The sequence below is a fragment of the Trachurus trachurus genome, assembly GCF_905171665.1.
Source record: "Trachurus trachurus genome assembly, chromosome: 16".
Classification (NCBI taxonomy): Eukaryota; Metazoa; Chordata; class Actinopteri; order Carangiformes; family Carangidae; genus Trachurus; species Trachurus trachurus.
The window spans coordinates 17,632,872-17,653,809 of NC_139902.1; the positions used below are offsets into that span (position 1 = coordinate 17,632,872).

General features: G+C 42.9%; 1 protein-coding gene across 1 annotated transcript; it reads right to left on the reverse strand.

The window, feature by feature from the left end:
- Window positions 1-734: 734 nt before the first annotated feature.
- Window positions 735-20,590, reverse strand: mindy3 (MINDY lysine 48 deubiquitinase 3). The gene is made up of 16 exons (XM_083989580.1): window positions 20,472-20,590; window positions 19,682-20,017; window positions 18,943-19,022; window positions 18,538-18,598; window positions 18,227-18,439; window positions 17,981-18,032; window positions 17,115-17,229; window positions 16,811-16,884; window positions 16,616-16,695; window positions 16,262-16,332; window positions 15,241-15,321; window positions 7,867-7,939; window positions 5,743-5,815; window positions 3,450-3,537; window positions 2,510-2,581; window positions 735-1,697 (listed from the first exon to the last, which is right to left on the reverse strand). The coding sequence occupies exons 2-16, from the start codon at window positions 19,773-19,775 to the stop codon at window positions 1,548-1,550; spliced, it is 1,377 nt and encodes a 458-aa protein (XP_083845706.1). The 5' UTR covers window positions 19,776-20,017; window positions 20,472-20,590; the 3' UTR covers window positions 735-1,547.
- Window positions 20,591-20,938: the final 348 nt, after the last annotated feature.

A 20,938-nucleotide genomic window follows, 5' to 3' on the forward strand; every position in this document is an offset into this window, starting at 1 on the left:
AACAGCCTGTTATGTCAGATTAGGCCCACATCCTTTCTCCATTAGACAAATCCATTACACACACACCCAGCCAATGTTAGAGCACTACGCACAGATACAGATTGAGACAAGCACTATCTTTGCGCACACGCGAATGCAAACACAAATGCACAAACCCCAAATTAAGAGCTGTTTTGTCCTAAGCCAGGACTAAGTACTTAAATAGTATGTTGTGCTACTTCTCTAACACTTGCCACTTGAGTTGAAAGCTCAGTAATAGACAACATGCTGTAATAATGAGGTGCCAAACATGCCAGAGTTCAGGATGGTTTGAAGATGCCATGTTTCCTTCGTCTTCTTCTGGAGAATTTTGACGATGAGCTAAGAAATGGGACGTATTCTGTCCAAGGCCAGATCATTTCTGTTTACAGAGAGGCAATTAAGTCACCATCAGTGTCCTGGAGATTTAGTGAATAACTGATTTAGAGTCTCTCGGGTCACAAAACATACGTGGTTGTGTGATTTAAGGGGGTGCAGAGTGGACAGACCTTGGACATCCTGAAATCCGAGGCTGCCTGATGTCAGGGTCAGGACATGATATTTATTAGAAAAAGACGCACAGAGACAGAGGAAGATGTCTACGGTTTCAAAGCAACTAAACCACACCATGTTTGAACAAAAAAAAAGTGTTTATTCCAGAACCTTTGAGTGCGATAATAAATACATTAGCACTTGGCCAACACACCAGAGTGGTGCATGAAGCACACACACAGAGCACCTAAACCAGCTTCATCTTGGTGAAAACACTGAAGAAACATCCTGCTCATATCTCCAGTTCTCTGCGTCTAGGTTGGTCCCTTTACGCTGTAAACGCTTATCAGTAGGCGTGACTGTGTGTGTATGTGTGTGTGTATGTGTCTGTGTTTGTGCGTGTGTGTACGTGTTCTCATATGTGGAAGGCTTTGGTAGGTTTTTCCCTCAAACAGTCCTGTAGCTGGATTAACAGTAGTGCTTCACAGTCGACTGGCTGTACATGTGGTTCGGCGTGTGGTTAGATGACGCGCTGCAGTCGCCGAACCGAACCAGCCTGTTCTCTAAACAGTGTCTAGCTGTCTACTGCTAAACTGTAGCGGAGGTGTCGGCACAGAGCAGAGCTGTAAAAATAAACAGTCATTCCGTTTTTTTTTGTTTTAAATAATCACATCATAAACATCCTGCGTGTCATATTACAAGCCATGGTGAACAGACAACAGCATGAACTGTAAAGGTGAGTTTACATCTGTGTGGAATGTAAGTGAGAATGGAAGAATGGATCTCGAGGAAGGGGGGGCGGGGTGTATTGTTCCGTTCATCAAAGTGTTTGTCTCCGTCTCATGTCTGTGTGCATTTGTGTTTTTCTCGTTTGTCTGCGTTTTGTGTGTGTGTATGTGTCTCAGTCTTTGTAACGTGCTGACCTGTCGGGGTCAGCGTGGAGAACGGGGCAGCAGGAGTAGGGGTGGGTGTGCGTGTGTGTGCGGAACAGTAGTGGTCTTTCCACATACACAGGCACACCCAAGACTGTGTCAACGCTAGTTCAGGGACGGGGAGCGGTCGGTGGTCCACAGCAGCTCGATGTAGGGCCACTTGGTCTGTAGGCAGCGCTTGACTGGAGTGTCGTCCGTTCGAACCATGGGGTCCTCAAAACCTAGCACCAGAGCTGTTCCTTCCACATACTCCACCTACAAAAAAAACAAAACACACACATACGGTTACCACACAACAAATTTCAACACTTTTCTCAGGTTTGACAGAATCCAACTCTATCAGCCTTTTTTTAAAGCCACTTCCTCTGAAAGCGTCAGGGGTGAAATACAGAGAGATGGAGGCACGTATGCAACCGGCGCTCACAAAAAATGCACACATACACATCTACCAGCTGCAGGAGGCTGCTGTCAGCAGGTCTGCTATTCCCATTTGGAGCTATGGGAATGGAAATGCCATCACAATCTTATAGGCGCCTTGCTGCCATATGCATGTGTGTGTGTGTGTGTGTGTGTGTGTGTGTGTGCGTGCGTAGGCGTGCGCTTTTGTGTAGGCAAACGTGTGGTGCCATTCCTATATTTTCAGGTAGCAGGATGGAAAAAAAGCTGTTTTACAGACCAGACAAAGTTGAAGGATGATGAAAGTGATATTCCTGAGTACCAGGTTTGTGCGTCGCCACCAGCTACATCCACTGACAACCATCCATCAAACTAAGCCTGCTTAATAGACCTGTGTTTGACCATTTATCACCGGTAGGCTGCTGACAGTGGCCTCTGTGCTGGGGAAACAGGAGGCTAAGCTAGGGGTTTTGGATGGATGGACAGGCTATTAGCCTCGCAATAGCTACTGTTTATTCTGGAGTGGCCCACTGCCTCAAACTGTGTGTGTGTATGTGTGTGAATGATGACAGGAAAAGAGGAGAAGTAATTGTAAAATAGTAAGGGAATATAAAAAGGAATCACTACCATCGGCCACTATTAAGTACCTGAACATAAAAAGAGTGTCTTACCCTCTCGTTGTGGTTGGACTGTTTGAGTCCATTGTAGTGGTAGACGGGAAATGAGTCTGGGATTCCTGAATCCTGAAACACAGACGGGGAGCAGAGTGAAAAACATGCAATGTTGTCAGAGAATCTTTGGGAAAACTGTTCCCACTGAGATGGAGGTAAAAAAAAAAAAAAAGACCCACAGAGGCAGAACATTTTTGAACTGAAAGGTCAAGCCGACACATCTCTGGCTGCAACAAAAGCTTTATGTGATATCCCACATGTTAAAATTTAAAATGCGTACGTGTTGGTGTATGGAAGCAAAGCTCAACTTCAATTACCACAAACCACCCGACACTACAAAAATGTCTAAACAACGACACTGAGCCAAAACACTGCTCATGACTTTGGCTTGAAGGTGCAGAACGCTAATAGGGTGTGTTGTCTGAGAGCGTGTCCATCTTCTTGTGTTTATATGCCTATATATGAAACTCTAACCCTCGCTCCAATCCCACGTGTGTCTGAGTGTGTGTCCAGTTGGCTAATGGTAGTATAATTTCTTTGTGGCTTGAGGCCATTCCTCTGGTGAGTCCCTTAAGCCCTGATCACTTTAACACAGTTCCCCTCTATCTCTCCCTCCCTCCCTCCCTCCCTCCCTGTCCTCCTCACTTGCTCTGCCTCATAAAGGCGTCTTATAGTCCTTTCTAAACTTCTCAGCGAGTAGCGTCATATGAGGTCGAACACACGCATTGATTTCACATGAGACACCACAGGAATGTTTTTGGCATAAAAACCTTTGATTTGCTAAAACAGCACTCCACATAGAGTGTGTTCTGGAAATAGACATTAGTGTCACCCACATGTGTGCATACATGTTTCTTTCTCCACATGTTTTAACTGTGATATGGATTATATGACCAGTGGAAGGTATTTGTCATTTGTACGCGTGCACACACACACACACCTGATCGGGGAAGAACTCCAACAGGAACGGGCCCAGAAGTATAATGCCCAAAGTCTCTGGATCCAGCTTGCTCTTCACCAGACTGACACTGAGAGACACAGATGATAGAAACAGAGGTAGATAGGAGAGGAAGGAAATAAAAAGTGAGCAGAGGAAAACAGATGCAGAAACCCAGAGAGACAACTGACAAAAGGAACATGCACCTGAAAAAAGCAGGGGACGCAAAACAGCAGCCTGTCATGTCCCACGTATAAAAAAAAAGGGAGACAAATTTACGATTCTCTTATCAGAGTGTGAGGCAATGTTGCTGATTTTGGTGAGTGTGTGCATATTTTCATGAATACCACATTGCAACTAAATATACCTCTGTCCAGACATTCCTACTTGTTAGATCAGTGTTATTATTATTCCCCGTGATATAAAAAAATCCAGTCAGATTGCCCTTTTAAGGCAGCGAGGAGAGAAGCAGGGGTTATACCCAGACACACAGAGCCAAGGCAATGATTGTGAACTCAACTATTGATTTTTACAAGTCTTATGTGCAGTTGAATGGCGCTGGTGGTCACTGAGGAGGCGTTGTTATTTCTGCTCCCTATGTAGGAGATTGAGAAGATGAGAAAATCTCCGCAGGGGATCAATAAGATCTCACTACTGTGAACAAGTGACTGTGTGTTAATGGGACCTGGGGAGTTGGTTGTTTGTGGTGGGTGTGTTCTGTATCCGCTGCTTGACTGCGTATGATGTCATTTAAAAAAAGGGCTGAATATGAGATGATGGTGCATATGACTGCATTGAAGATTTCACAGTTATTTCTTGTGTCCAATCGGCTGTCCGTGTTTGAGTTATAATGCAGTCATATGATGTTGTATATCCGTCATTGGTAACTTTACTGTCTTTTTTCAACAATTATATACGCACAAAATTGATTAGCTGGATGTGAATCGAGGAAACAACTTTAACTTTGAAATGTCTGAAATGATCACACCTAGGTATGATAATGACATAACCTGTTTGTTCTGCAGATAATTTGGCTCCTGTTAAAAACCTCTTGAGCAACTGACATTGAAGTAATCCTAACCGGTACAAACAGTGGTGAAGGCAGCTCCCATGATAATACGGTTTGTCACAACATCAACCAGCTGTCTTTTAGTGTCTTGCCTGACAAACTCTATAGCAGCAGGTTACATACTGAACGTTAAATATTTTTCATTCATTCTCATTGGGTTGAATTGTCTGAATGGGTCGTTTTCCATCTGTGAATATCTTTTGAAAATGAAAAAGAGTGGACTGGACTCCCAATTTACATTAAAGACAGTAAATGGGTGAGTAATGCATGAGAATAAGAAAACACCTTCACTAATGCCTAACTCATGTATTCAATGCCATTATCCTGCTTATTTAAATTCCATATTAGGAGACGGTAATGATTCATGGCTGACAAAAATGTCCAAAGTTTCAGTACATGATTACAATCCAAAGGGAAGTGTTTGTGAATGGATAATTCTGCCACAAACATTACACAACAAATAATAGGGAGACAGTGACTCCTTGGAGCTGTGTCCTGACTTCTGCTGGGAACAACCAGTGTCCACAAAATTGGTTTACCACAAATAGTAGCAGCTTACTGACATAGGTCATACAATATGTAGAAATACTAAGTCACAGGCAACTTGCAAACAGTTTGCACTCATCTTCCATGAGTGATGAAAATCTGTACTTTAGTGCTTCCAGATACTCATGTTAATCATTTTTTTTCAAGCCTACGCTGTGTTTTTTTCACATGGAGGAATCCCTGCAATAACTCTTAGGTTGTGTGGTAAGGAAAGAGACTTTTTGCATTGGGAGTCTCCCCAGTTTACTGTGTTGTGTTGTGATGTATCAGCCATCTGGGGGTCTGCAGAGCAGATCAGTGGTCCAGTGACTTGGCTAGGCCCACAGCTGCAGCGTTAGGACTTACTGTTCCTCAGATGAGAACGTGCCTCTGTTTGAAGCGGCACTTTAAAGCGTTTCCTCCCTCTCTCAGTCTTTCTTCCTGTCGTTAATGATCTCCCTCTAAGCCTCTGTTTCTGTTTCTTTATTTCTTTCTTTCTCCCTGAGCCTTTATAGTGGGCTCTCTCTGGTCTTACTTTATAGTAGCTTGGTAGTGAAACATGAGCATACGTCTGCTGACCTGGCCTGGCCGTGACTTAAGAGTTAGAACTTTAGACGCTCTACAGGTGCCACACACACATAAATACACACACAGACACACACACACACACAAACATAAAGCCTTGAACATGCAAGCACTTACTACTCAGGCTCTGAGACAAGGTCAAGGGCTTTCATCACGTCCTCCAGCAGAGACTCTGGGATGAAGCCATTATCTGCAGAGACAGAGAGAGAGAGAGAGAGAGAGAGAGAGAGAGAGAGAGAGAGAGAGAGAGAGAGAGAGAGAGAGAGAGAGAGAGAGAGAGAGAAGAGAAGAGAAGAGAAGAGAAGAGAAGAGAAGAGAAGAGAAGAGAAGAGAAGAGAAAGACAATGAGGCACTGTCTGACCTTGGACAAAACATTAAATACACGTTTCATAGGTTCGAGCACTATTTACATCACAGCCCCTGAGGAATGAACTCATCTGACACAACTAAAAACATAAAACAGCCAAAACAAAACCGGACACACAGAGACACACACACACACCCTGTCCTTTCTCTCTGACCTACATTCCACGGCCGTGATGATGATTGCTTTACCTGAGAGGAGATGCTTTAAACACTAACATGTGTTCTTGCCCAACAGACTGTTTGTGTGTGTGTGTGTGTCCAGGCAGTTACAGCATGTGAGTGTGTGTGGCCTGTTGTTTAGATACATACATAAACCCCGAGTGTGCTGTGAAGAAGATTAACTGACGCTCGCTCCGCTTGTCCAACGCTCTCGAGCAACTCAATCTCGTTTTTTCAATCTCGCTGAATGTTATCCTGTCTCCATGAGAACTGGAAGTGTGACAGCCGAACCGAGAGGACGCATGCGCTCTACTCAGGGACAGCGACAAACTCCGTTTGTTATTAAAGAACATGCTGAGACGATGGGTTTCTGAGTGTATGTCTAGTGAGTCACTGTAGTGTGTGAATGCGCCTGGCGCCTTTTTTCTACAACACAAGTGGCTGTGCCGACGCCACATGTGACATGAACAGATTTATGAGCCTTTTTGCGCAGCACTCTATTGCACTGCCGGCTATGTGGTGGTGTATACGCTACACTTTGTGAATTGTGTCTTTGTGCAATATGTGTGTGTGTAAGAAAAGACTGTACGGTTTGGGCTGATGTAGATCTGAGAACATGCAACGTGTGAGTGAGAGATGAAGAACAAGTGGGAAGAAAGATTAGATTCGACTTCTTGTTGAAGTGCATAGAGCTGGAAAGTCACTATAACATTGCATAACGGCACAGCAGAAAAATAAGATGTCTGATCCTACACATTGTATAATTCTGTTTATGGAGACAGAGTGCAGCAGCAGCACACTTCATTTCACATTTAAAACACAAACACAAACATGTGTTACGACTGCAGATTTAGTCAGGTCCTTGGCTGAAGGCGCTTGCAACATGGACAGCTCTAATTGTGTGACTCCTAACATCTCTGCATCTGTCCGTCACGTCTCTCGTCTCCACGGCAGAAGAAACTCGATACACAGTAACAGATGTTACAACAATAACTAAATATTTTATGTCAATGCTCATTCTCGTCTCCGAGTGTACATGAACTGCGCAGTTACCCAACACTGTAATCTTGATGCTACATAAATGAACACTGCAGACATCCCACTGGCATTTTTTCTGACATGACAAACTGTCCACTCTAAGCCTCTCTACTGTCAGTGTGTGGCTCTGTGTCCTTCCCCTCGCCTTTTACCCCAGTCACCTGGAAGTGACAAGAAAAGAGGTTTAGGAAAAGAAGGAAGGGAGGGAAGGAGCGGGATGGTTGACTCAGCTGTTGGAGGGGCTGATCTCACCAACCTAAACAACAACAGTGGAGAGGAGCGAAACAGACACTGAAGAAGAAAATAACCGAGACAAGAAGAAAGGAGGACGGAACTGGAGACGGTTATGAAAGCATCTGCTCAACCAGGACGGACGGAGGAAACAGACTGCAGTTAAAGGGATTGTTTGGATTAATTAAAGTATTTTGATATAGCCAGAGTACTTGGTAAATAAAATATAATGATCTATAAAATAAAGCGAGCGGGGGGTGAAGGGCAGACGTGAACCATTAGTAATATGATGACTTCTACATACTCCTTTTTGGACACTGCTTTATCGTCTGTATTTTTTTTGTTGTTGTCTGTTTTTAAATTTTATTTCATGTTCGAAATAAATAAATTAATTCATTCATTCATTCATCATCTGTACAGTACGTATGATACAAACATGTTCATTACCTTCAGGATCAAATGACTGGAAGACCCTCCTTGCCTGTTCTGATGGAGACTCTGGACCTACCAGGGACATCTCCTACAGAGAGACAGCCAGGAAGGACAAACAGACAGATAGGAAGAAATCAAACTGTGAGAGCTTGTGCATGACAACATGAAGAGTTCTGACATGAAAGCGACCACATAGAGGTTTGTGACCCATGTGAGGAGATGGAGATGGAAAGAGAGGAGATGCTAGACCACATTTTGGGAGAAACAACTTCAGTTAAAGTAAAAGCTGAGTGCAGCGTAGAGACAATCATCAAGATCTACCTTGATCAATATCTAACAGATTTTAAAAGTTCTTGTCAAGGCTTAAGCAGGAGTCAGGACTAATGTAAAATGTATGTATGTATAATGTATGTATAATGTATAACAAACTGTAGCCACCATACAGCACCGCCCATTGTTTATGATGCACCGCTAATGTACATCTTGCATGTACTGTATGTGTGTGTATGTGAGTGTGTGTGTGTGTGTGTGTGTGTGTGACTGGGGGTAATCTAAGGGGCCAGCGCAATTGCCAGAGTCCATTGGGTTATTAACTGATCTGCTGATAAAGTTAGATGGCTTGTTTTCACTCCAAACACTCAATCAGGAAATCGAGTCTTACAAATACAGCCTGTGATTTATGACAAGATCTACAGTGTTTGTTTGTTGGTGAAATTCAGAGAGAGCAGTGTTGGCAAGGGAAGCGGTGGCGTGCATGTGCATCAAGGGGGGGGGCATGCTTTTTGTGACTGGCCAAACTAAACCAAGGAACTTAGCATTCTTCCCACAAAATGCTTGTCATATGATTAAACAGCATATACGACCCCCCCCCCTCCATTCGCCATTGTCCAACATGGGAACTGGGAGGTTTGCATTATGACAATTTCATGTAGAGGTATGACGTGTGTGCACATGTGAGAAAGCAAGCTGGGTTTGAATGACTCTCTCCTTCTCTCTTTGAAGCCCTCTTGGTTACTAATTCTTGACTAAGATCTTGGACCAGTATCATGCAGCAGAGTGATGTAGCCAGGGAGGAGGGAGGGGCAACATTTTTTGCCTTCAGATCAAACACTGAACACCAAGTCTGTTTTAAGCATAGTGAAGCCGTAACAGTTTTAAATCAAACGCCCTTAACAGATCTCTTGGGATAGAAACTTCTTCTTCCTCTCGAAGTTTATATTTCTAAGCATTGTCCAATATTTTCAAACTTACTGTTTGTATATTTAACAGCTGACCAACAATCAGTTCCTGATAAACTGATTAACGAGCAAAAGTGCAAAGGTGAAGGTCCTAGTCTTGAGAATGAATAATTATTGAAGTGTTAGGGAGATAGAAGGGATATTTATTAAAGAGGGAATGAAATGAGATACTTCATAAAACGGCTTTTCAGCTTTAGGCGTCTCTCTCCTTCTACACACACAGTGTGCAGGCAAGAGTCAGAGGGTTCTCACTGTTCCTCCACATGAGTGAGGGAGGGATTGTATTTATGACAACGAAACGCTGGACAAACACGGCATGTTTTCGGAGAGCAAATGAACCTTGCTCATCTCCTTTAGCTGGCCTTTATTAAAGCTTGAGCCTAAGATCCACGCAGGCTGCTTGGGTTTCACGGTCCACTTATTACTGTACTGAGGGCTTACTCATGGAGAGAGGGGTTCAGGGGGACACATCGAGAGGGAGATGACTCCCAGCTGCCGGCTCTTCAGATGCAAAAAAAAAAGAAAAAGAAAAAGTGTTACAGACTGGCGAATACGCGCTCGCACACTGTATAGCAGAGTCCTGATGTGTTAACATTACAGGCTCCATAAATCTGACGGGTCATTTGTCATGGAGTAGATGTGTCTAATATGTTTCACTTATGAGGATGGACGAGGGTCATTTTACCGATCCCACAGGAATAAAGTGCTGAAAAAGTTCCTTAGCTGTTGACGATGTGTCGGCAAACTAATTCATTAAATCTGGGATTAACGGTGAAGTATGCATCTCAAAACATGAACCGTTCTGATAAACTGCAACTTTGCCTTTTGCTTGAACCTGGAAATGTGTCTTCTCTGAAAGTGATGAAAAGTCCAATGAGCCTTGTGAAAAAAAAAAAGCCCCCCGTCACAGTTTATTATCTTTCAGACCAGGATGGACACATTTGGTGTAAATCACATAGTGCTGCTATAGTTACAGGATGTCAACACTTGGCAAACACTAGTGTGTGGACATACTCCGACAAAACAAAACATACTTATATGACTAGTCTATACATGTCGATACGGCTAATGGGCGAAAAGCAAAGAATAGGAAAGACAATGACTCACATGAGCATAGGATCATACACACAAACCTACATAATGGCACCAGAAATGAGGTGACTGTGTGTGTGTGTGTGTGTGTGCGTGTGTGTGTGTCTGCATGTGTGATGACAGGTCTGCTTGCTTGTCTTTGATCTCTGTTTTATTAGAGGCCTGAGGAAGATGCTGCTGTGTTGGAAAACATGTCATGGAGCTAACACAGTCCACAGGGAAGGTGTATGGAAGTGTGTGTCTCAGCGTTTCTTTGCACTCACACCCACATGTGTGTGTGTCTAGAAAAGAGAGAGAATATTTGTGCAATTATTAGGCCTGTCCGCTGCTGTTACAGTATGTGTCCTGGAGTAGTGCATACTATTCTCTTTAGTGTAAACATTCATACTCATGTAGATACATAGTACAATGACACACACACACACACACAGTCCGCAGTATGACTTTTTTCCTGCCCAAACCGTGGACCTCCTTAACAAAGAAACAACAAGCTACCCTACAAAGGAACAAAGAAACAACAACACTCGCACACCACTCCAAGGACTTAAATACACAAAGTAACGCGGGACAGTTGCTCCGAGCAAAGCAATGACCGAAGGGCTTTACTTCAGATGAATGTGTATGTGTCCTCTGAGTTACATAATAGTAATTTGTCCCACAACACAAGATATGTAAGGAATTATATACATTTCTAATCTTTAGATCAGATTTCCTGCCTCACACCCTCCTACATACTGTAAGGCACCAAACTTAGCTGTTTTTCGACTGACCTCTTAACCTTTTGCATAACTTGGTATGGAGGATTAGTGACCACAGCATAAACCTTCAACTCTCCATCAGCTCTTTTGTCTTTTACTAGACTTGAGTGTCTCTCTTCAGGTAGACAAATCATCCCCTGTAGGCCTTTTTCCTCTCTTACTACGTCTCCTTTGCCCATATTTACCCCTTTATACCTACTATTTCCTGCTTTAAGTACCTACTTAAAGCAGGTACTACAGTTTTGGAGTATTTCCTTCCCTCCCACCCTTGACTTTTTCTTTCCATTCTTCCTTCTCCTTTTCGTTCTTTATCTCCACATGCTACTTGGAGGAAAGACAGGAAGGCATAGTAGACTAGAGTTACTTTTTCTTTGCTTTTGGTCTACCCAAAGAGCCATTGTGTGTGCTGAGAGGCTCTGAGTGGCCACAGAGTGCATCTGAAGGGATCGGTTTCAGGACAACAAAGCAGAGGTCTCGGACAGTGTCTCCTGCCTTGTTCCTAGTTTGCTTCGACAGCCTCACTACATGACAGGCTGAGGAGGAAGGTGAGGAGACAGCCAGTGAGTGCGCTTGTATGTGTCTTTGTGTTGTTCACCTTAACTAGCCTTTGTCCGAGTACAGGCAGCAATGCAATGGAAATCCTCTCCCTTGCTACATGAGGAGTGCGTGCGGTATCAATTGTATGTTAACGTCTGTGAGTCTGTGTTTTAGGTGTGACAGGCAGGACAAAGCAGTGATTTATGGAGCTGTCTTGGATGAGAAAGACTGTGTCTCACCAGAAAAGTGAGGAGACACCAGAGGATACCAACGCTGTGTAATGATGGCTCCTATAACGGAGACCAACACACAGGGGAAAAGGAAGAACAGCGCAGCACACACACACTGACACAGAGAGCCTTTCATCCAGCTACAATGGCCTTTGGTCTGACATGTCACAGATTATTAATGACCGTTAATGTACACTGCTTTGTTTCGTTTTGTTTATGTGTGGCCCGCACCCTCTGATCACACTACGACCAGAAACTAATCCTGCTCAACAGAGGGCGTTCAGCTTTCTTTCTTTCTTTTAATATTCATTCTTTGTATTCAGGGGATCGGGGGCATAATTCAGTATTATCTACCAGCTCAGCATTGTCATTTTACGTTGATATGATTACCATTCATTACTGAGCCACTAGGGGATCACATGCAGTAGCTGTGGCATATTACTCTACACTTCTTACTAGCTCTGACACCTGAGCAAATCAAATAGACTGGTTAGGACTGTGGGATAATTATTTCAGCCACACTCTAAATCTAACGTGGGTATGTCAACAAAGCCTCATTGGAATTAAACTAACCTACATTAACTGTGTCTGTACAACGTTGCTTCAAGCTCCTGCTCTTTATCAGTTCCTCTAAGGATATTCTGTGTGCAGAGTCAGACAGAAGCCAGAGTCTTATGGGACACAGAGCGCCACAGCGGCTGCTCTCCTTCCTAGTAAATCACTGACCCAGAACACAACTACTGTACACATACGCACACAGAAACACACATGTAAATCCCCGGAGAAGAAGAGAAACAGCCTGCGAACCTCATCACTAAGAGAGAAGAGAGTCAAGAGTGATGAGAAATGTCACAAGAGGATCAACCCCCCCCCCCCCCCCCCCCCACCCCCCCGACCTGCTTTCCTGAGTGACCATTGCCCCACTCTTTAAAGTGCATCCTTCCTTTCTACTTCCCTTGTTTCCCTCTTGCTTCCCATGAGGGACCAATAATCTGAAGAGCTTGGCTGAGGTGTGCTGGGGAATCCTTTTCTTGGGCAACTTACCCACTGTACATTGGAGTGGATAGTTACTTCAAAGACAAGTGCGTGACGTTTTAGACAAAATGCATGATATGTCTCATCCATCACCTGTCTCTCCTCTCATCTCTCTCTGTCTTTCTGTCTTCCTTTCTCTCTCTTTCCTCTGGCGTCTCAGAAACTCTTGTCCAAAAACAGATCCCATTACATGCCATTATACACACTCTCTTTCTCGTATGCACACACACACACACATTAATACAACAGAGGGCAGTGTGTGTGGGGGGTGTTGTGGGCAGGGATCAGAGATGGTGAAATGGCCTTTGTGTAGGTAGATTAGATTGAAAAAAAACACTAATGCTATTAAGCTGATGGTCTGAAAGCCACAGTCACACACTGACAACAACTCAAGGGAATACACACCCGTCTCCAAAGGCAGACAGAAGGTGCCGCTGACACATCAGAGGGAGGGATCAGGTGTTCTGCTTTTGTGGAGCTGATGGTTCTATATCGAAGCTAAAAGCTACATAACCAGGTAGCGTGTATTTCTGTATCATGAAACCTGGGAAACCTCAGCGTGCTTCAAATTAGCTCTAAACATAGATTCCCTTTCACAGAGGACAAGGCCACACTCAGTGAGATCTATGAGAAGAGTGCCCTTGCCCCCCCCCCCATTCCCATCTTGGTCAAGTTGTACAGCCGGCATAGTATAGCGTCGGCCATGTAAGTCAGTATGTATGCACGCCTGTGTGTTAGAGTGTGTTCACAGTCTCCAACGGGACAAATGGATCCAGATGGGAACTCTGGAATCACGTTCCCTACAGGAAGCCATCCACCTGAAGTTACACACACACACACACACACACACACACACACACACACACACACACACACACACACACACACACACACACACACACACACACACACACACACACACACACACACACACACACACACACACACACACACACACACACACACACACACACACACACACACACACACACACACACACACACACACACACACACACACACACACACACACACACACACACACACACACACACACACACACACACACACACACACACACCACTAATGCTAATCAGGATTAAGTTCCCTGTGCTCTGGAATTTGTGTGTACGAGTGTGTATATGTGAACATGTCACTAGTGCCGGGGGAGTTGTAGCAATCGGTAAGTCATCAGTGCATGCATGACGACTTTGGGTCATCACCGAGCCAACATATGATCCACTGGCCGAGCAGGCTCCAGGTTTACGCATGTAAGTGAGCTTTTAATCAATGGTATATTAAGGGCGTGGCTTTATGATGGAGATGACTCTCTGGGATTTTTCTGCCTCTCTGATGCCATTTTCACAACAGCAGGGAGAATCAATTTGCTACAAGTGAACGTGCCAGCTTAATAGACAAGCTACAGCAATGTATTGTATTACATGTTCATTAACAGAGATGATAAACATGTTTGTTTCAGTGCTAGGAGGGTAATGCACACACACATACACACACACACACACACACAATGATTCATACTTCTAACATGCTTCTACTCAATGAGCCAAAGTTTCTCTCAGGGTTGACCTTAATTTGGTTGAGCATTGTATCTTGTTGCACAGTTCGGAGCATGTATGTATGTATGTATATGTAGAGGTGTACATCTGAGTTGTTTCTGCTGGAGGAGCAGGAGGTCGTGACCCTTTTCCAAGAATTCCCAAGAATTTTCACCACATGAACCTGTTTCAAGTTTTTTTTCCCTGCACTCCAGTGCCTTTGAACAAGAAAAGAACCCTACCCTAATGTTGTACTTTCCTTTTTTAAATACCACGCTCCAGAATGCAACAGACCTACCTACCTGCACTGAGACCATACTTGTCTCTTTAATATAAGATGATGAGATCGGGATTTTGTTCAATGTTAACAAGTCCTGAGGGTCTGGGACTATTTTGCACAACAAAACATGTTCTTATGAACGAGTGCCAGGACAGAAAAATGTGTGATTAATTCCGTTGGAAGAAACCCGAAAGTGAAGATAGACAGAGCTGCTCTGCAAATGGAGTCGCAATTCAGCAGTTTACGTCATGGCCATACATTATGAACAACACATTGTTTAGCAGATCACAGATGGTTGAGGGACAAAAATGCCGTGCTCATGTGTGTGTGAGAGAGAGAAGAGCACATCTAGATGACTGTGTGTGTGTGTGTGTGTTTGTGTGGAAACAGAACTTTTTCTTCTTCTTAATGCTGGATAGGTGTAATAGCCAAGAAACAGCACAGGCCATATATGACTATCTCCTGCACTCATTTTCCTCCCCTCCCTTTCTGCCTCTCTTTTTTCCCCCACATTGATATCTGATCTGCACTATATTAAATCCGTTAAGCACATTCCATATTTTGGTTTTTCTAACCTGCTGAGAAGACTGGCTTATATTACTTTCTGTGTGTCTGTGTGTGAAATACGCGTTTGCTCGCTTATGGATAAATGTATCGAACTTGCCTTGGTGAAAAACACAGAGAGATGAGTTTCACTGCCAAGGATCCAAATAGGGAACTTTGGAGACTTGAGGAATGCCCCGACCTGAAACACACATACACACGCACACAGAAAAGGAATGCACATCAAACCCATGGCTATTTTGAGCAATTTTCATCATGAATCACTGACTGCTGAACACTGTAACAAGCCTTTTTCATGAAAGGTATTAATATTCGAACAGACATAACATGTCAGAGCCTAAAAACAGCATGTTACTTTGCTGGACCCTCAACAAATACTAGTGTGTAAGGAAATGTATAGGAATGAATTCAACAAATTTCCACTTGGACTGTTTAGTAGTTATGCGCTGCTGGACTTTGGCATTATATCCAGCTTTAATTTCCTTTCCATACAGGAACAATAAACAAAACAGCACATGTTACATGAACAGCATACATTTTGACACACTGCAGACTTGTCTTTACTTGATAAGAGTCGGTCTCTTAAATCACTATTAACAGCTCTCTAGTTACTTTGGCAACCACCTATCTGCTATTAACATTATAGCTGCCTACTTCGCTTTTGGAGAGTACAGTACATGCCTCAGCTCCAGCTTTTCTGGGCTTGCTTGTATTGGCAATGATAAATAAACAGCAATGATAAACAAACAGCCAAGATTCCTGTTTTGCAAGATGACGACAATGTGTGTCACATGTGTTTTCAAATCGCTTTTGTGGTCATTTTTTGTGCGTTTCTGCTACATGTGTGCCAGAAAATAGAACTGTAGAGCGAGTGGGGTGTTTACAGCAAGCTGGACGGGACTGTTCCTTACAAACACATATTTTCACATGGGAGCTCTTACTGCGGTTTGTGTTTCATGTATTGAAAACGTCCCACATCTCAGAGTATGTGACTCTTGAACTTTCGTGTTTTTATTTGATTTCTTTTATATGCTCTCTTATACAACTCAGAGTTAGTCCGAACATTGGATGATTTGTTGTTTTTATTGCATTATGTCCTCAAAGCGTAAAGGTGTCTGTACCTTGCAGTAGCGTAGGGATTCCATAAGTGTGAGGAAGCCAACTGATGCCTGTTTATGTATGCCATGTAGTTCTACAAGAGAGAGAGAGAGAGAGAGAGAAAGAGAAAATGAGGCATTTGTTAATTTATGTCAAACTGGTATTAATTTGTGCTTTTTATGCAATGCTGTGGGTTATGTGTAGGAATTATTGCCATCTGATGGATATGGGTTAAATCTGGGGCTATAAAACTGAGCTCTGTAAGTGTGATGTGCGTGCCTGTTGTGAGAATCTGACATTTATGTGTGTGTGTGTGTGTGTGTGTGTGTGTGTGTGTGTGTGTGTGTGTGTGTGTATGCAGTAAATGGAAGACTTACTCATGCCAGAGCACTCCCTGTCTCCATCCCAGACATTAGAGACAGCGTGACCAGTTACAAAGAGGTTAACCAGACTCTGACTGCAAAAGATAAGAACAGACACATCAAGCAAAATAATGAGCTTGCATAATGCAATAACTTTGCTATAACAGCCTGACTGATGTGGACATTTGGTGAGGACAGGTGTTTGTATACCTGCCGTGACCATGCACAGGGTCAATGAGAGGCTCCATCGTGTCCTGGATCTCATTTCGAATATTTTCTATACCCTGCAAAGAAATGACCAGAGGAGTCAGGAATTAATTCTGTGTATTTGTACATGGATGTGACAGATGGGGAAAATTACTTAACATGCTAAAAACACAAGGATTAAATGCCCTCAAGAGAAAAAATGTTTTTTTTTAAAGCTAAGTCTTCAATATGGCAGTATCACCAATATCATTATTATTATAATTACCCATAATCCATTTCATTCCATTATATCATATATTTAAGTTACCTTTGTTAGGATGACTGAGTAGAGGAAAAGCAAAACTCCACAGCACCCCCTCCAGGTGTGGTAGAGAGACAGCACTTCCTCTCTGAGATCAGCCACTGACATTACAGTCCGCTTACTGCAGGAGAATAAACATCAAGGTGACAAATGAACCACTCAAATACATAAGATATGTTGGGTGTGCTGAGGTCACATCAAATGATACTGATGTATTTAACTGTGTGTACTATGCCTGGATGGTGACTATAACTTTCACAATAGGTTACAAATCTTAGTAAATGCAGCAGAGGACAAAGAAAAGTTTGATCTTGTCCCTTTGGAGCTACTTTTCTCTTTGGCTCCACCTTGGAAGTCTTACTAGTGTGATTGTCCATCTGAGATAGCACGCACTTCTTCACTGTGAGTCAGCACTGCTTTTTGCTGACTGTGGTCTCAGCTGCCAGTGCACTTACAATGTGATGAAATTTCAATATTCCTCTGGCAAGTCCAGCCTCGCATTCATTTAGTTTGTGTGTGATGTGTGTGAGTAAGGTTGTGAGAAGTAGTTTTTTTTTATTAGGCAATCAGTGAAGATGCTGATTCTGCAACTTGTGAGCAGAGTGAAATAGCTAATTCAGTGTGAATGCCAAGTCGAACAGACTAGATTAATCAAATACTAATGCTGATACTATCTTCTAAGAAATATGTAGTTGTCTATTCCATCGCTGCATATTGGCGATTGTAAATCCAGGATTTGTGGGGTCTTAATCCCCGCAGAAACCCACAGTATTATTTATTGTCAACATCCAACGACTGTGTGGAAGAAGAAACAGTGATGAGGATAAAGACGGAAGGTGTTAGCTGTGGTTACAATGTTAAGTGTCACTTACTGCAGAACACTGTGAAATCGCTCAAAGCCAAGGTCCTCAGCAGCCAAAGCAGCTAGGCACAAGAAAACACACATACACTGTAGTATCAGAGCATGACACAGCAAAATTCCAGTGTTGATTAGTTAGTCATTAAAAGCTACGATTCTTGTGAGGGTGACGTTCGGGGGAATAAGTGACCATTCATGTCTGTGTACCGTCATTGTGAATGCACATCTTGCATGTGAATGCGAATTACGTAAGACTCACTGGGCTGCTGCTCCTGTGGTGGCTGGCTGCTCTCTGGCTCTGGCATGTCCTGTGTTTGTGACTGTGATTGTGACTGTGTGTTAGTATGTGTGCTGGTATGTGGGCCTTGCCCCTTTGCCCAGGTCACCAGGCAGAACCCTGTGGAGGGACTGGAGCAGGCAGACTCCAGGATTTCACTCAGTGTGGAGCACAGGGCTGTTTTCTGCTCCTCTTCTAAAAGACATAAACATTAAATGCATATGATTTAACAGTCCATATGGAAATATAAAACAAAAAATAATGGCCTGTGGAAGTCTATGTGGACAACCTACCTGACATCTGCCTCCAGTTTGAACTTTCTCTATTAAAGAGAATATTCTTCAGGAGAAAAGCCTGTGAAGAAACACAAACTCAATATACACACAATATGCTACACAAGTATTGTTTGTCCACAGTATGCGCTCACAGATTTTGAATTGTTTTACAGTATCCTTAATACCTAATCAACCATTTTAATGAGTTAATCACTGCCAGCCTATACATACATGCACATTCCCACTCAGTCACCAGGTATAGAACTTGCTCACTTTAAAATCCCAAGTGAACTATTTCTGAATGAGTGCAATGTTCTGTGCAAAGTCCCATTCTTCCCAAGACAATTTTAAGCATTTTCTAGCATGTGGGTCTGTAAGGACAATGTTTTGGGAATACTGTAAGAAAACTGAACTAAACCTTACCTGGACAGGTGCAATGACAGCACATGGCCCGCCTTCAAACTGCTCCAGTGCTGTGTGCTCATTCTCACAGAAAACAAATCCTGTGATTGAGAAAAGAAAATCTCATGTGTCAACAGAGACATCTGAAAATTTGCCACAGTATTATCACATAATATTTTTTTTTGGCCAGAACACCTACAAACATTCAAAACCACAAGAGCATGCATGGTCAACAATTAGTCAGTTAACAGATTAGATGACTGCGGGAGAAATGTAATTGGAATCTCTATTGTTTATCATTGTTTTGAATAAGTTATTCAAAACAACAACAACAACAACAACAACAACAACAACAACAACAACAGAAAAACGTATGTACATTTTCTATGCTACAAAATGAAAACCTTTAGGTTTTGAAGCTACAATTTGATCGGTGGGAAATAAGGTTTTTGGAATTTACATAACAATTAAAAGAGTAACTGAACAACTAGATTAGATTAGTCAATATTAAAAAGTATTGTTTATTGCAGCCTTAGTCATATTGAGGGGCAGAAATAACTCAGTTACTCTGTGAAAGGGCTAACCAACCATGTGCAGGCAATTAGACAGAAAGATCCAGCAACTGAGATCACCTGTACTACTCTTTTAGACACATTTAGAACTTGGATACGTGTAGCACCACTGTTTCTGATTAGTATGCAAAGTGTAACATAGAAGCACTTGTCCCTCATATAATCAGGTACAAGACAAAGTGTCATACCTTGAGTCCATCTACGGAAGATGGAAGCAGACACTCCTCCACTGGAAGGTCTCCCCCAAACCAGATCCACCACCTCTTTATTTAACTCCGACATGACAACTTTCACTCTTGGCAAATCCACAGGCACTACTCTTCAGTCCAGCAGCCTGGTGGGGACCACAGAGGCCAAATAAAGTCAACTCGCTAGCTCTTCTTGAGGTTGACAGTCCACTTCTTCTCTCTCCAGGTCGAGCCTGTGGCATTGGCCACAAGCTACCTGTGTAGCTATCCACAGTCTGACTCTAGAGGCAGGCAGCAAACTGGCGGGTAGGACTGACATCAACGTAGCCACAGCAGCTTGGGGAGTAATAGGACCACAGCATAATGAAAATACTATCAAACGTTAATAACAAATACACATACGACCTTAACTACACATCTAAAATTACGTCGCGCGAATAATGACTATTTTAATCACTATAATGCTACATACCAGCTCGACTTATCATCATGCTACTAAGCTAACAGTGCCGTTAACGTCCTTTAGTTAATTAAAACAAACAACTGAGAGGAAGATAATGATTAAGTTAGCTATTTATGTGGCAGCGCTGTTTCTTACACTGATGTGGAAACCTTGTGCCAGTGATATTTTTAAGAGCTGAGTAGGCTTAGCAATGTCAGCACTTAGCATTAGCAGCTAATCTTGCATTGCTTTGTCATTCAGTGACTTCTCAGACGACACCGATAACGGCAGTTGTTAAATGAATTCACACCGTTTGGTATTTGTAGGATAACATTAAATCATAATTACCTTGATTTACAGCCGTGTTATGTGTTTCCGTATTTATTGTAAAATTTTGGTAGCATTTGCACCAACACCAACGTCTCTGTCATTCGTTTATTTACAACAGAAATGTTGGGGGAAAAAACTGTGCGTATATTTGACGTGCCTGCCCATTGGTTGAAATGCAGAAAGTTCCAAATGCGTCAAGGGGTACAGCCTCAGCGTGTTATCTCATTGGTCCACAGGCTTGCCAATCATATTGAACACCCGCCCACATGCAGAAATGATAAAGCCCGCCTTAATTGATCAACGACTCGTAGACAAACCCGTTTTTTTGTTGATGTTGAGACTTATTTAAATCTAAGAGCAGACATTTGAAAAGCAAATATGTAACACACTGGGCCGTAGAAATCGTGTTTATGTCCCCCAATATGAGAACGGTTATTCCGGAACCACAGGCATTATGTCCACTATCTCTTTCCGTAGCAGCCACC